The following is a 15,000-nucleotide window of genomic DNA, read 5'->3' on the forward strand; positions in this document are numbered from 1 at the left end:
ACTGACTCTGTCTGTAGTTCCACTGGGATCCCTGATCTGCCTTTACTAAAAAAGATCCCCCAGTTCCACAGAATGAGGTTCACTGATCTCACATCTGGATGAAGACAGCACCGGTTTCAGATCGGAACCTGATATCAGCAGAAATCCTGAGCTGAAGAATGTGAATCAGTATCAGCGGCTTTATGTAAACACTTCCAGTCAGGAGATGTTGAACAACCCTGATCGGTATCTACACGGCTCGGCCTCCACTCAGAGAGTTCTCCCTCTCCTCCAACAATCACTGCTGCAGCTGGGAAACAAAAGGAGTCTGGAAGCCGAAATTCATTCCCTCCATCTCGGCGGATGGCATGACACCGATTCCACTCTTGACTGTGAAACAACCGAGGCAGCAGCGGAATCATCTCTGCAACACCACAATGCATTTCTCCTCGCTCAGATCTCCCTCGCCACATCTCCTCATGATGTCATTTTGTGGTAAGCCATGAGCGCTGACTTTACTACAACTTCTCCTCGAAGCCGGCCGCTCTGAGGCGGCGGCCGGTCGGAGCGAGTCCAACTGTAAGGAGGGAGAACGCGGCTTTGTTAAAAAGCCGCGGAGCAACCGCTGGCAGCTGCGGCGGCCGCGGCTCGCTGCTCGTGGTCAGTCAGCGTCTGCGGAAACGCAGAGGCATGTTTAACAGACCGCAGAGACACGGAGACATCCAGGGAGGGAAGCTGTTTCCATTTACACTTTATCTGATGCTCTGCGGCTCTCGTGAAGGCAACAGGTTACTGTCTAAACTTCAGGGTGTCGCTCGCCACACTTCAGCAGGACACGCTGATCTGTGGACGCTGCAGCTCACAGGATATGGATTTTAAAAAGCCAGTAACAACACTGATATGGTCGGACTGACGCTGCCAATATTTAAATGTGATCGGGTTCATGCCAAAAGCGTTTCACTCAGACCTCAGGCTGGAAAATCCTCCGAGACCGAGAGGAAACTCTGATACACTGTTCCTGTAAAACACACACTGATGTATTAGTCTCATGTGGATCTCTCTCTCTCTCTACCTCTCTCTCTACCTCTCTCTCTGTCTCTCTCTCTGTCTCTCTCCCTCTCTCTCTGTCTCTCTCTCTCCCTCTCTCTCCTCTCTCTCTCTCTCTCCCTCTCTCTCTCTCTCTCTCTCTCTCTCTCCTCTCTGTCTCTCTCTCTGTCTCTCTCTCTCCCTCTCTGTCTGTCTCTCTCTCTGTCTCTCTCTCTCTCTCTCTCTCTCTCTCTCTCTCTCTCTCTCTCGTGGATAATATAAGCTATTACTGACCATCAGATTTACCAAAATAAAAGCAGGGCTGAATTCATTCCTCAAGCTTTAGAGCTTCACCCTGGATCGATCGTCAGAGATCTCACATCAAGTATTTATGGGAGGAACTTGCAGTTTGACAGAAGGTGAATACAACACATTATTTAAAAGGAGAAGCCTGGTAATATTGAACATCCTTCATTCCTTCACAAATCCCATAAAAAGACCAAAACCAGAGTGAATCAGAGCCTGAGCTGTGGAGCTCCTCTGTTTCCAGACACTCTTAAAAACACATCTTGAGCTGCACTGGGCGACATGTTGCTTCATCACCATCAACACACACTGTAGTTTATTTTGACTCAGGCCGTCCTGCTGCCACGCGTCTTCACCACAGCACCAACATGAAGTTGTTTTTTTTAGCAGATTAGTAAGTGTAAAGCATAAAGCCTCATGTTCGTTTCCGATCTGACGGAGAATATAACTGATGGACAGCTTTATGTGACTGCGGTCAGTGACAGCTTCCATTTATCACCCAGCGGGCGAAGAGGACGCCGGGCTGATGTCGACATCTCAGTTTGAAACCGAGCAAAATGTCAGTCATCACTCACACAGTGTAAAGAGCTGCCTTCCACCTCCACACTGCTCTCCTCCCTCTCTGATACTAACGTCTCCAGACAGTTCCCATTAGTCAGAGCATCTTCACTTTCCGTCTTTGTTTTTCAGCTCTGAGTCTGATCTGAAGTTACAGTCACTGGCAGACTTGTTAATCTATTCCTCTGCGGCTGACGCACATCGTTTGGCAAACGGTTGATAGTTAAGGAAAAGCTCGCATCCTGCACAGGGAGGATCTCCGCTCCTTGTTTAGTCCGGTCGAGACCGCAGAGACGCTCAGAAGCTCTTCAGGTATCCACAACAGATCTGACTGTTTGACTGATCTCTGCTGTTAAACACATCAGGGGGGGGTTCAGAGGCGCAGCCAGTGCTGAGTGAGCTGGTTGGTAAAGTGCTGCGAGAGGGGGGAGAGGGGATTAGTGAAGTCAGACGTGGTGATGTGGCGGCGGACCCTGACATCTCCGTGCCTCTGGCTCAGTCACAGACCCAAACATCAATTTACAGGGAGGCTGCAGTCGGGTTTGAGCTGACTTTCTAAATCATGGTTTGTTTTCTTTTTCTGCAAAGCTGCGACAGCGAGTTCAGAACGTCTCGGTGAGCTGTGAAGGTTCGCCAGCTCTTTAAATCCTTTAAATCTTTAAAGTGGACAAAATTATTCCCTCACTTTATCCCTACGACAGAAAAACAGAAGACCAGAGTGAAAGGCCTCAAAGGTTTTAACCTCCGTGACAAACACACAGTCTGTCCACCGTGCAGCAGCAGCCTGGAGCAAGACACTGAAATCCAGCTACCAGGGTTTATGGCCACATCTGACCTCTGACCTTTCTGTGGAGGGAGGCAGGGGGAGGAAGAATTTCACTCTCAGGCAACAAGTCTGCATCACTTTCTCTATCCCTCTGATGCTCCTGATAATTTCATCACATCTGAAACCAACATGTCCGAGACTTCTTCCAAAAATTCCTTCTGAAAAAGTCTTTTAATCCCGTTCGGGGTTTTACAAGGAGTCGCTGTTGTGTCTTTTGTTTAAAAACGATCTTCAAGATTTACTCAAAAACTCATCGTTTAAATTCCTAAACCGTCTCCATTTTTCTGCCGGAGGGGAGAGAGAAATTGCAGAGCAAAAAGACATTTTGGGGGGGAGACGTCAAAAATAAATTATGGCTGAAACTGTCCAGAGGAGCCGCATCATCAGAGGGCAGCTGTCACCGAAGTACAGCAGGTAAATCTAAATCTTTGACAGTCTCTACTATTATTACAAATTGCTCCGTGAGACGTCCCTGCTGACACTAACATCTCACCCTGCAGCAGACGCAGCGCACAGAGGCATGCTGGGAGGTAAAACCACAAGAATTCCCCTGTGGTCGGCTACCAGAGGCAACGGAGGCAGGACCAGCGTCTGCTCCTGAGCCGAGAGGGGGGGGGGGGGGGGGGGGGCTGCAGAGAGAGATGGGAGTGCGGTCCCACCTCCCTGCTGGCGCTCCTCAGCTGCTCTGATGTAATTGTTTAATAGCAATAGCAGTGACCCAGTATTTTCCAGGCAGGCGTCCCAGCAGGGACTGCAGCGCATTTCTAACGTTCTCCCCCTCTCAGACGAGCCGAGGGATCCTTGTGAAAGTTTGTGATATCGTCGCAGAGCGTCCACGCCGCTTCCCCCTCAGCGGTACGTCTTGTTCATAACTGTCGCTATCAGCGCCAGTGCTCTGAGCCCGGCCGCACTTTATTACACATTTCCTCCGACTGGAAACTGTCCGTATAAAGACACAGCTTCCCCGCAGGATGTCTCTCATCACCGTCGCTGGTCGGTCTCTAACGTTGGCGTTCTGTCGGACAGTGTTGTAACTTTATGACCTAACTCTAGAGAGAGTTAAGTGTCAGGTGATCATCCTGCTCAATTAAAGGTCAAAATCTAATGGATCTGCTGCTTTCACCGTTGCAGTGATGATTGATTCACGTCACAGATTATGATCCATTGTTGTACTTTCAGATAAATAAAAGAGTTTCCAGATTCTTCAAATACTTTAGGACCTTCTGTCGTTTCGCCTTCCCTCGCTGATATAAACGGTTCTTGTTGCTCACTGTCTTTGAGGTGGTAAAAAAAAGTAAATAAGTGAAGTGTCTGAAAAGGACTAAAAATCTATTTTCTGTTTTATGGTGTTTGAGGAGGAAATGGCTTCAAAAGCCGGATTAGTGCGTCAAACAACCCTGTGGGCTTTTTCAGAGGTTTGTTTCAGTTCAATCTGGAGTCTTAAATGTAAGAACAATGGTTGCTTACATATACAGCACCGTGTTTGACTTTCAAAAGGGGTTTGAAGAGTCTTTTAACACGGATGTCAGGTCATAAATGTTCGAATTCCAAGTGAAAAACAGGAAAAAAGCACGAAAGCAGAGCCACAAAATCATCAGCTTTAATTTCCGTCGCTCCGTCTCTGCCTGGATACTAAAACCCAAAAGCTCCACTGGAGTCAGACTGTCTGTTGAGCATTTTACAACATCCAGAAGACACAGACGGACACCTCCATCAGTCCAGAGGAGGGTTTGAACCCTCAACTCAACTACACACCTGAAGAGCTTCGTGAGTAAAACGCAGCTCCAGTTCGCAGCACTTGAGCATCACATGCTCTGCGTTTTACAACCTGCAGAGGACCATCTGCTCGTCTGAGCTGACATAACTCTTCAGGAACACGTCTGTAGTTGCGTGTGAGCCGCCTTGCTCTGTAACACACAACACATTTGGAATCTCAGGTATCCACAGCGTCTGTGTGATCTGGGGGTCGTCCGGCGAGAACAAAGCGGAGCGAGTCGATTGGTGTGTCACGCCTCAGTCGCACCTACGACTAAAAAAATGTTCTATAACTCAACCATCACAGACGTATTCGACTTTCAGTTCTGTTCGATTCAAATATGCTTCAAACCCAGAACACACATATGGACTACACACTGCTGCTCCTCTTCCGCAGCCCTGAAGTGTTTCGTCTGACCGCCGTCTCTGCACAGAACATGACGGCGGCGCAGGGTCGTCATGTTCTCCAGCCACGATGAAGAGACAGGTGTCTGTCCGACGGACTTGTGCATTTACCTTGTGGAAGCTCCCGTGGAACATCCTCTTCACTTGAGCGCTGTCGAACGTCACCCTCTGGATCTCGCCGCGCTCGTCTTTGTTGTAGAAGGACACGGTCTGGCTGGAGGCTGAGCGGAGACAGAAATATGTTACGTGAGTTCATTTGTAGGAGTGAACTGATCAGGCAACACAAACACGTTTACTGGAGAGGAGATAACTGGAGCTGGATTTTCTTTCTGTGTGTGACTCATTTCCTTCAGCTGTGAATGTTTCTGCCTCCTTCACTAGAAACCTGTGGTGATAATCAGTTCCTGAAAATAAGGCTGAACATATTAAACACCTTTTTTAAAAGTTAATTTCAGTTTTTTTTTGCCAATTGAAAACATCAAACCTTCTCTACCGAGGAAATGAAATCAGACGCACTGACTCTCTGCTGCCTGTCAAGCAGTTCAAATTAATATATTCTAACTTTGTGAGCAGGTATTTAGATTTATATACATATATATATATATATACAACAAAACTTATAGTTAGAACAGCAGAGCACACTGTTTTTGGTCATTTTTAGGAACCCGTCTTGAAGGCCGGTTTGAATGAACCATATTTACAAACCGGACCAGTCTACACAGGATCCTCCCTGTTTAAAGACAGGGGCCTTATTAGATGACCCGGAGACTGGTTGGAGACAGATTCAGAGAGATAAGGTCCAAATCGAAGCAGGAGAGCTCAACATATATCCTGACCTCTGTTCCCTCAGGGTCAAGCTCCTCAAACACTCTCTGGATCCTACAATTCCCATAATGCAAATATGTCTAACCCCAAGACTCTGGGCTGTTTTCTCAAAGCACCGGACTTACAGAAAACAGAGACGTTACGCAACTGTTTCCACAGGCTGAACGGCTCCCCTCACTGTATGATTAGTAAACTGATCTTCTGCCCTAAACTAACAAAATGTGTTTTTGTTTTACATGTGTGAAGAGTTACATAACGGTGGGACACGGTTCAATGCACTAAACATCCAGATGATGATTTCAAACGTGACTGTGCAGACCATTTGTCACAATGCAAAATGTATGGATATTTGGAAAACCGTTACTACGGCGACATTGATCTGAACTGGATCGTCGTCCATAACCTGCTGATATTTAGTGAGAGTGCGTTCTTCCCGGAGCTTCTGGAGCCACTGGCTGCCACACGACCCCGAAGCTGAAGATTTCCACCCCCGTGCTGAACGCTTGGCGCGGTTTTATTTTCATCATGTGCTTTTTTTTTCTTCCTCCAGACAAAACTTTGATGATCGCGAACAAAGAGCTCAATTGTAACTTCATCTGTCCGCAGCGCTTGTTTCCAAAACAACTCTGGCTGATCCAGATGTTGCTTTGACGTTTGGCTTTTGTGATGAGGTCACAGGTAAGGTTTCCATCTGTGACGCTCCCACACAGACTCTGTTTGTGCATCAACGCTGCCCCACCACTCCTCCGCTAAAAACCTCTCCTGTTGCTCCTCAGCAGTCACCTGGGGGTCGACTCCGTCTGGAAGTTCTCTCTGTCTTCCAGATCTTTGTCCAGACTTCCACGGTTCCCCTGAACTACCATTTCTTAACCACATCTCAGACAGTTGCAGCCTTCCCTGCTCTGCAGGCATCAGTCAGCTTCATTTTCAGATCCTCAGTCGATTCTTAACGACAATTCTTGACCTGCTTTACGAGTCCTAACGAGTTACTGAATTTGTGTGTTTTACAAGGACAAAATGTTTCTGCATGCCACAGTTACTGCTGATAAAACATCTGTAATGTCTGTTTGCCTCAGAGTTATATTTACATATTTTCACTTCTAAAATCAACAACATAAATTTGCTGAGGGACGCACAAACTTTTGCATACCCCTGTATAAACCAGCTCCTGTTCTCAGCTTTAAAAGCTAAAGTTTGATATTTGAGGACGAAGAGTTAACTCCCGTATTCCCCACAAAGGCTGAACAATTCCTTTAATAATGTAGAGTTTCTCTCTGTGGAGGATCTGAACCTCAGTGCCATCCAACAAGTGATGGTCACTGGAGGATTCCTGCTGAAGCCCGCTGACAGACTGAAACCGCGGCTTTAGTGGAGCCAGCTGAGCTCGGCCGATGACACGAGCTTCTCAAGGAGGAGGGGAGTCGTCTCGGTTATCAACCGAGACCGGAGCAGCTGGAGGGCACAGCCGGCTCATTACACCCCACTCAGCTTGTTTCAGGATCAGATACGACACAACGAGGCACAGCTGCTGCACACATTTCTCACCATGCACACATCAGAGGACGAGAATAGAGGATGATATTTACGGTCGATAGTGAGTCCGGTCTCTGGCTTGTGGTCCTTGCTCGACACCTGCCAGATGTCGAAGGCCTCGGTGGGCGAGTCGGGGAGGAGGCGGAACATGAGGATGATGGTGTAGGCGTGGGGAAGGCCGTCAGGGTGGATCTCTCTGTTCATGAGACAGAAAGAGAAGACATTTTGGATTTACTGTAAATATTGAGAGGGTTTATATATATATATAATATCACTTATTTCCACCTATATATTATATATATATAACGACAACCAATAAAAACTGCACGACCAGCGTAAGCAGTTTTAATCAAACACAAAATGAAGAGGTGTGATTCGAACGTCACACACAGCTGTGGTACACCACCTCCTTTATCTTCATTTGTGACCAAGTGTTTGTACATTGTATTTCTGCCACTTCTACTTGGTAAAAAGGATTTTGTGAAAACCCTGTTCCGCCCCCGTCTCAGTTATTGTATTAGAGCAGGATGTTTCCCATTTGTCCCTCTGATGTCACTACACATTTTGGAAAGTCAAACTTGGTAAACAGTCAGAACTCAAGCTGTTTTCCGCCACTTTGGTGTTGCATGTGATATTCTGGATATGGGACGCCTGTGTTGGGCGGTGGCCAGTGTTCACAGTCTAGTTTGCGGTCGGGTTTGCACTCGGTGGCCTGACGGGGGCCTTGTTGTGTGAAACAGCTTCAGCGTGGACCGAGGAGCTGTTTCAGAGGCGGGCTGCGTTCTGTCGTGACCTGCAGCTCCGTCTGACCTCACAGAGCGTCGTAAATCCACTGACCCAGTTTGTGCAGAGAATGAGCTCAGACAGTGTGAACACAGCTGTGCAGGACGCTTCACGTTACTGACACGGACAAACTTGGAAGTGTTAAAAACATTAGCAATGACAACAAATCTGCACTGTCACCGGGAGGCTCCAGGAGAAAGAGCCGGTTGCGCTCAGCTGTGTGTGTGTGTAAGTTGAGAGAATTTATGATTCTTGTTACCGACAAGAAAATGGTAGAAAAAACAATTAGTGCAACAATAGCTGCATTATTCAAACGGTCTCTTGTTATGAGCGAAGAAGTTGCACAAAAGACAGAAAACTTTAGAATAAGTTTCTCTGCTTTAGACGTTAACTTTTCATTTAGCTAACTAATGCACACTACCCTTATTATGTTACTTAAACTTATCTGTTAGCTTAGCTTAATGTCCATTGATGAGTCATTAGCTTATGTACAACCTTAATTCCCTCCCTGTTTTCAAGCTGGACACTTCTCCACCAGTACGACACAACCAACGTACTTAATCTACTGCGCAGTAAAATCTAAGCATTTTGTTTCCTCCTGTTAGCATTTAACTAGCAACAGCTCCTCTACTCACAAAGAATCATGGGAGCTGTAGTTGTTGAATAATAACAAAATGTGTTGTTTTACTCAGTCATCTCAGAACAGGTTTGAGTTTGTACAAAAGGAGAATAAAGAAACTTGTGAGAACCAGAACAGAAACTACCAAGCTATTTGACGTGACACTCACGTTGTGGGCTGAGAGAGGAAGGCGTTCTTGTGGAGTCTGTACGCTGTGTAGCTGTTGAAGGAGCCCGGCTCCATGGAGACGCCTTTGACGTAACTGTAGGTCTTCTCTGTCAGGTTGAACGCCTCGAGCATCCTGAAGCCTGGAACACAACGCATCAGGAGCTTTGTCTTTAAATGAGACACTCGTCACATGGAAGCAATCAAACCTCCTATTGCACAATCACAGATGGAGGAATGACACGTCGGATTAGTAATTAGTCATTTGTGGGTTCTTACCAGGTGAAGTGAATCCGTTCAGGAAAATCAAAGGACAGGCTGCGGAACAACACAGAAGAGACGTTTCACAACAAACTAATCAACAAGAGCTGAAACTGTTTCTGTTTTGTCGCAGCAGAATTTGTTCAAACTCACATGATGTTGCGGTTTCACAGATGAAGGTGATCAGGTTTTCTTTGATGGTGTCGAAAGCATCAAAGTCGTCCACGACGAAGACGTGCCTCTCGCTGGGTTTGCTGCCGATCGACTGCAGCTCCACGAAATCCACGTCGGCAACACCGATGGAAAAAACGCTGTAACCTGAGGACAGGACATGCACATACAGTCAGGATCAGGATCAGGATCAGGATCAGCTAAAAACATATCTCTTCAGTCTCTTTTCCAGAACTGGTCTATATCTGCAAAGAAATTCACATTGCTCTCTTCTCTTAAACTGTTCATTCAACGTCAGTTGTCATGGGAACCACTCATGGATGAAAACACACGCTACAGCTCAACCAGTCCTAAAGAAGCTGGTGAAACTGAGTCGCCCATGAAACGCGGATCGTCCCGTTACCTGCGTGCTGAAGCTTGGCGGCGTTCTTCTTCACCTCGTCCTGAGAGCGTCCGTCTGTGATCGCCACGACAACCTTGGGGACGTTTCTTCTCATTCCATTTTCCATTGAGAAGGCCTTGTCGTAGGTGTGTTTCAGAGCCACTCCTGCTCAGCAGAGAAGAGACAGGAAACTGTTGGACCTGGAACTTTGGAACATTTCGCAATCCTAAGAGAAGCTGGTTTTGTTGCAGACATTTCACACACGAGCACAAATAACTGACAAGATACTGGAACAACGGGGCGATGTGTCCTTGTGGGATCATGTGACGTGTGATCGAACCTGTCTTGGTGTTTCCTCCTCTGTAGCGAATGTGATGAAGTGCAGACATGGCGACACCTTTGTCTTGGTACGCGTTCAGCCTGAACTCTGTCTTTGCGTCATCGCTGTACTGCACGAACGACACCTGTTAGCAAGAAGTGGAGTTTAGTTTTAGAGCACAAGATCACAGTTTTTCCCCAGAACACAACAACTTCTAAGATCCTGGATTTGAAAAGACAAAAGACATTAATACACATAAATAAACCTGACAATAAATTAGTTTCACGGCACACATTTGGTTTTTGAATCTCTGGAAATGGCTTTAAAGTCCTTTTTATTCTGCAGAGAACAGAATATTTTCTTATCCAGATGGAGAGAAGAGTCTTTGTGGATTCTGGAAAAACTGCTCAAAACTTCTGGAAGTGATGTTACAAAACCTTCAGGCTAAAAGATCATCAGGGATTTACTTTCCAGAAAAACAGATGCTTAACTCTGCGACTTGAATATCATTACAACATGAGACTAGATTAAAATATAAAAATATACTACTAAAGACTTAATATATATGAATATATAATGTAGCATGTGTATGGAGTGTGTGAATACTGAAGAAAGTTTCTCCACTGATCCACTGATTGTGGTTTAACTTTGTATTACAGTATATTACAGTTTAATCGATCCATATATTAAGTATTGTCAAATCGTTTTGGGTGCTACTAATCAATCCAACCTTCACATGATACTTCCTTTAGACGTTTTTATACATGTTAAGTTCAGGTTCTTGCTTCAGAGGGTCCCTGATGACTGTAATTGTTTTTTTAATCAATAATCAAACCCATAAACTGACACAAATTAGACCATTGACCCCATCTGATAAGATTTTTGCTTTTAAATCTTTAAATACAGTGTTTGAAACCTATGAGCATCATCCATTCTGTGGTTGTTTTACTTACAGATGGACTGGATTTATTCCCCTCGTGGGCTCCTGAGGGTCCCCAGACCCCACTTTGAGCACCACTGCTTTACAAGTCCTCTACTTTAAGACTTCAAGTGAAAAAAACTTCTCACTGACATTCCTCTTTCTTTCTTCTGTTTTTATTCTAAGCTCCATTATTCTCCTTCTTTTACGTGTTGTTGTTCTTGTTTTGTCTTGTCCGATGTTATTGATCACATTTGACTGAATCTTAGTATTTTTTATATATATATATATATATATTGGGAAGGACAAAGCTTCCGTCCTCCCCTGCACATATCCGTATCTCCGTGTCATGTTTGATCCAAACCTGCATCCCGGACGGTCCGATGACATCAAAGGCGCCGATCATGCCGAAGACGAAGTTAACGACTTTGTTGAAGCTCTCCTCTCCGATACTCCAGGAGCCGTCGATGAGGAACACCACATCTGCTTTGGCACCTTTGCAAACTGAGGCAAGAAAACAAGTCAATAAGGAGCTTTAAAGTCCAGCGGCCAGACCTCGGGGGAGCGTCGCAAACACCAGCAGAGAAAATGGCATCATCACACGGGATAATGATTGTTTGCGAGGCGCAGCGCATTAAAAAAAAAAAGAAAAGAAAGTCAAACAAAACAAAACGATTGAGAAAAATGACGTGATGGGGCCATGTACTGTATAGTAATTATGGGTTTCACCGATAAAAAAAAGAAAACTGGCAAAACAAAAGGAGGAACATTTGGTTACCAGAAGGGTTGCGAGTCAGCTCTTGTTAATGGGTTCCTCTCAGACGAAGACGAACTGGGTAAAATAATCTTTGCCTTATGTGACGCGGCACACTTTGAAATCTTCCTTCTGCCTTTCTTCCTTTTTTTTTTTTATAAACAACTTTTACACGGTGCCCATCAACACAAACAGACCCTTTGGACCGGCCTCTCTTCATTTTTCAACACCTAAATTTGGCGGTTCGTAACGGGCGCGTTTCCCTGTCACGCGCCCCACGGGGCCCCGGCGCGCACATGTGGCGGATATTAATTCATCGCTGGCACGAGCCGGATCCAGAAAGGGAGTCTGCGTTCAAACCGTCACCTGGGCCAAAAGTGCCGCACCGAGGAGCTTCCAAACCCCCGCGCGCTCGGCTTGAATGAAAAGACTCGACCCATCCAGTCCTGGGATGATCCGTGTTTTCCAAACATTGGCCCGCGCGGCATTATGAAGTTTAAACATGCGAAGTTCACGTGCATGCCTCCATTAACTTTCATTAACTTCCATTCAAGTTAAACGAGCAAATTTGCATCTGCGTTGAATTGCCCCTGTGAAATATGGACAGATGGGAGAATTCATCTAAGTTCATCACATTTCTTTCCTCCCTTTATGAGGTCAGAGATCCTTGTTCTGTTTGTGTTCATGTTTTTGATTACAGAGAAGAAGAAAAAAACATCTTCCCGCCCCCTTCACCTCCAAGTGGTGGTGTTGGGGGTGGATCATTACCTTCTGCCTCTAAACTGACTGACTAACATTTACAGGTGAGTTTTTCACCTTGACCTGGAAGCATCGGCAGCTACAGGCGGACGGATGGAGGAGCATCAGACACAAGGTTAACACAGGTCATCGCTCAAAGTCATTTGACATGTGACAGAACAACCACATTAAATGATTTGATTGGCTGTCTGTATGTACGTGTTCGGTAAACGGTCACGTGATTGCAGTACCCGGAGTGGCCACTATCACCCCACTACCTGCACTTTGATTTCACCGTAACCGGATGGTGTCGCTACATGCTTACCTGCCCACGCGGGGGGGATGGTGGGTGGAGGTGTCGGGGTCGGCGGGAGCGTTGGAACCGGAGTCGGCTTCACCACTGCGAGAAACACGAGACAGACACAAACCGTCATTAACATATTTGTAATAAATTCAGAACGACAGTAAACATGTTGGAGGATGAAGTCATTGTTTTGGAGCCGGTCCTGTGAGATGATGCGAGCTGTGAATGTGAGACACCGCGGTCCACATCTTGTCTGGGTGTGTTGGGAGAGATGCAGCTTGTTACTGCAGTCATGTCCTCTTTTGTAAATCTGAGCTGACAGGATGTGGAGGAGTGTGAACGTCTCTCTTCGCTGCTGGTTTATGTTCAACAACACAAGTTTTCAGAAAGAAAACATCTTGCAGTGTATTTCAGTGTTGCACAAAGACATCATTTATTGAATGTCAGATCTGTTGATTGCATTAATGATCCAATTAGTCAAAACAAAAGTGTGTGATGTAATGTAATAATGAAATGAAAACAAAAAGGGACAAGGATTGAAATAAGTCCAGGACTTTGTTCTATCTCTTTGTTCTTCTGGTTTCGTTTTCATTTATTTCACAATTATATTCAAGTAGCACATATGAGGCTTTGTCTTACATCAATAGACAATATCACTCACAGAATGTGGGCTTAGTTAAGTTTTAATTGTAGTTGTGATTGGGATTGTTGTTTTTGTTGCGGTCAGGTTTGCACGCTACCTGAAGCTCTAATGTCAGAAAAGTTACAGACTGGACACTCACATGTTCTCTCCTTGGCGCTGACCCCTGGTCCCTCCAGGTTGGGGGTCTGAACGAAGACGGTGGCGGTGTACAGAGCGTCGGGAGAAAGTCCGTCAAAGCAGTACTGAGGCAGGCCGGCGGGGATGGTGATCTCATGTTGTCCTTTACTGGAGGCTACAGGAGCAGAAATATAGATCTTTATCAGAATTAAAACTCCTCTGTCAGAATAAACTTCTATTTGAAATCAGCAGTTAAACCGAGAAGAACTCCCGACGGGACAACTGAACGTCTCGTATCGTCTTCGTGCTGCTGGATTTTCTGTTTTGTTGCTAATGGAGGAAAATAAACACTTGGTTACGTCACTTAAAAGTCCAACAACTTCGACATCTCCGTGATGAGCGAACCCAACAAGTGACCCAACAGTGAAATGTTTACATCTCTGCGTGGCTGAGCGGTGATATATTCATAATACGATTTCCTATTTACACTGTGCGCTCTAGAGAGCACAAACAAAGCATGTTTATTGCAAAGACAGCTGCCTTGGGTGAGGATGATGGTGATGATGCTACTTTTCAGTGTGAAAGACTTTAAATAAGGATTCCATCATATCTTCTGTCAGATGACAGAATCCAGCAGCTCCGGTGATGCATTAGTTTTAGACCGAGCTCTGTAATATCAACAAATTATGACTGAAGTCACTTAATATGAATAGTTCGGGGAAAATACACGTCTCCTGGTCCGATCTATTCCAGAACAGTGGCCCTCATTTATCAAGAGAGAAGATACACACAGATTTGTACAGGATTGATGTTGACAAAATATAATCCCTGAAATACCTCAGCTGGATTTGAGAGGACTCTGTCTTTAAAAAAAAAGAAAGAAACTGGCAGCTCAAGTTCTTGTCTAACCAGTGTTTCCATGGCTTTTAAAAATATGGAGGAAATATCAGCGGTGGAGACCCGAGCTCGCGGTTTTTTCACTCATTCATCTCACCACCGTCTCCCACTGCTGTTTGCGTTTCCACTTGAGAACAAACAGTTGACTGATTTGTTGACTTGAGAGCATCGTCTGCTGCCGCTCACTGGGACGGGTTTTCTCAAGCGGAGGATTTCTGATCCTCTGCTAGTGGTTAACCCGCCATCTGTCTCACGCTAGCAGACCCATATTTGTTCTGGCAACCCGTCGGCGCGGCCAGAGAAGGCTAATGACTACCATATAGATATTTAAATATTGATGCTCCCTTCCCGGGTTTTCCTGCTCTTAAACTGCGAACCCCGTGTCCATGTGTGAATACGAACCAGATGGGAATCAAAGACCCCGCAGTAATTGAAAAGGATGTAATCTTTGCAGACAGAGACACAATTAAAACTCGGTGGTCGGGTGCTTTCAATCCTGGCCAAAACTTGCATCCTGCTTCGAGTAATAATCACAAGACGGAGGCTCGGAGATAAACACTCTCTGAGAGGAAAATAAAATAAAAAAAAAGTCTAGACACAGTCTGCTAAACGCTGTGAAGGGTCCGCCTGAAATCAAGCAGAAGATCTGTAGCATCCACGGCCACAGAAATGACCTCATCTGGAGGTACGCCTTCAGACATCTGCCGGGAGTCTC

General features: G+C 45.6%; 1 protein-coding gene across 5 annotated transcripts in view; it reads right to left on the reverse strand.

Annotated features, from left to right (window-relative positions):
* col12a1b (collagen, type XII, alpha 1b) overlaps positions 1-15,000 on the reverse strand; it is a 112,281-nt gene that overhangs the window by 18,823 nt on the left and 78,458 nt on the right. For all 5 annotated transcript variants that reach the window (XM_023394319.2, XM_023394320.2, XM_023394318.2 and 2 more), the window contains 10 exons: positions 13,411-13,563; positions 12,650-12,724; positions 11,197-11,336; positions 9,935-10,058; positions 9,616-9,759; positions 9,195-9,359; positions 9,060-9,098; positions 8,785-8,923; positions 7,267-7,409; positions 4,967-5,076 (listed from right to left, as the gene is read on the reverse strand). In XM_023394319.2, the coding sequence (XP_023250087.1) occupies positions 4,967-5,076; positions 7,267-7,409; positions 8,785-8,923; positions 9,060-9,098; positions 9,195-9,359; positions 9,616-9,759; positions 9,935-10,058; positions 11,197-11,336; positions 12,650-12,724; positions 13,411-13,563 (1,232 nt within the window). The remainder of the gene's footprint in view (positions 1-4,966; positions 5,077-7,266; positions 7,410-8,784; positions 8,924-9,059; positions 9,099-9,194; positions 9,360-9,615; positions 9,760-9,934; positions 10,059-11,196; positions 11,337-12,649; positions 12,725-13,410; positions 13,564-15,000) is intronic.

This window comes from Seriola lalandi, unplaced genomic scaffold, assembly GCF_002814215.2.
Source record: "Seriola lalandi dorsalis isolate HSWRI2012SDOR001 ecotype SW California unplaced genomic scaffold, Sedor1 jcf7180002054947, whole genome shotgun sequence".
NCBI classification, from domain to species: domain Eukaryota; kingdom Metazoa; phylum Chordata; class Actinopteri; order Carangiformes; family Carangidae; genus Seriola; species Seriola lalandi.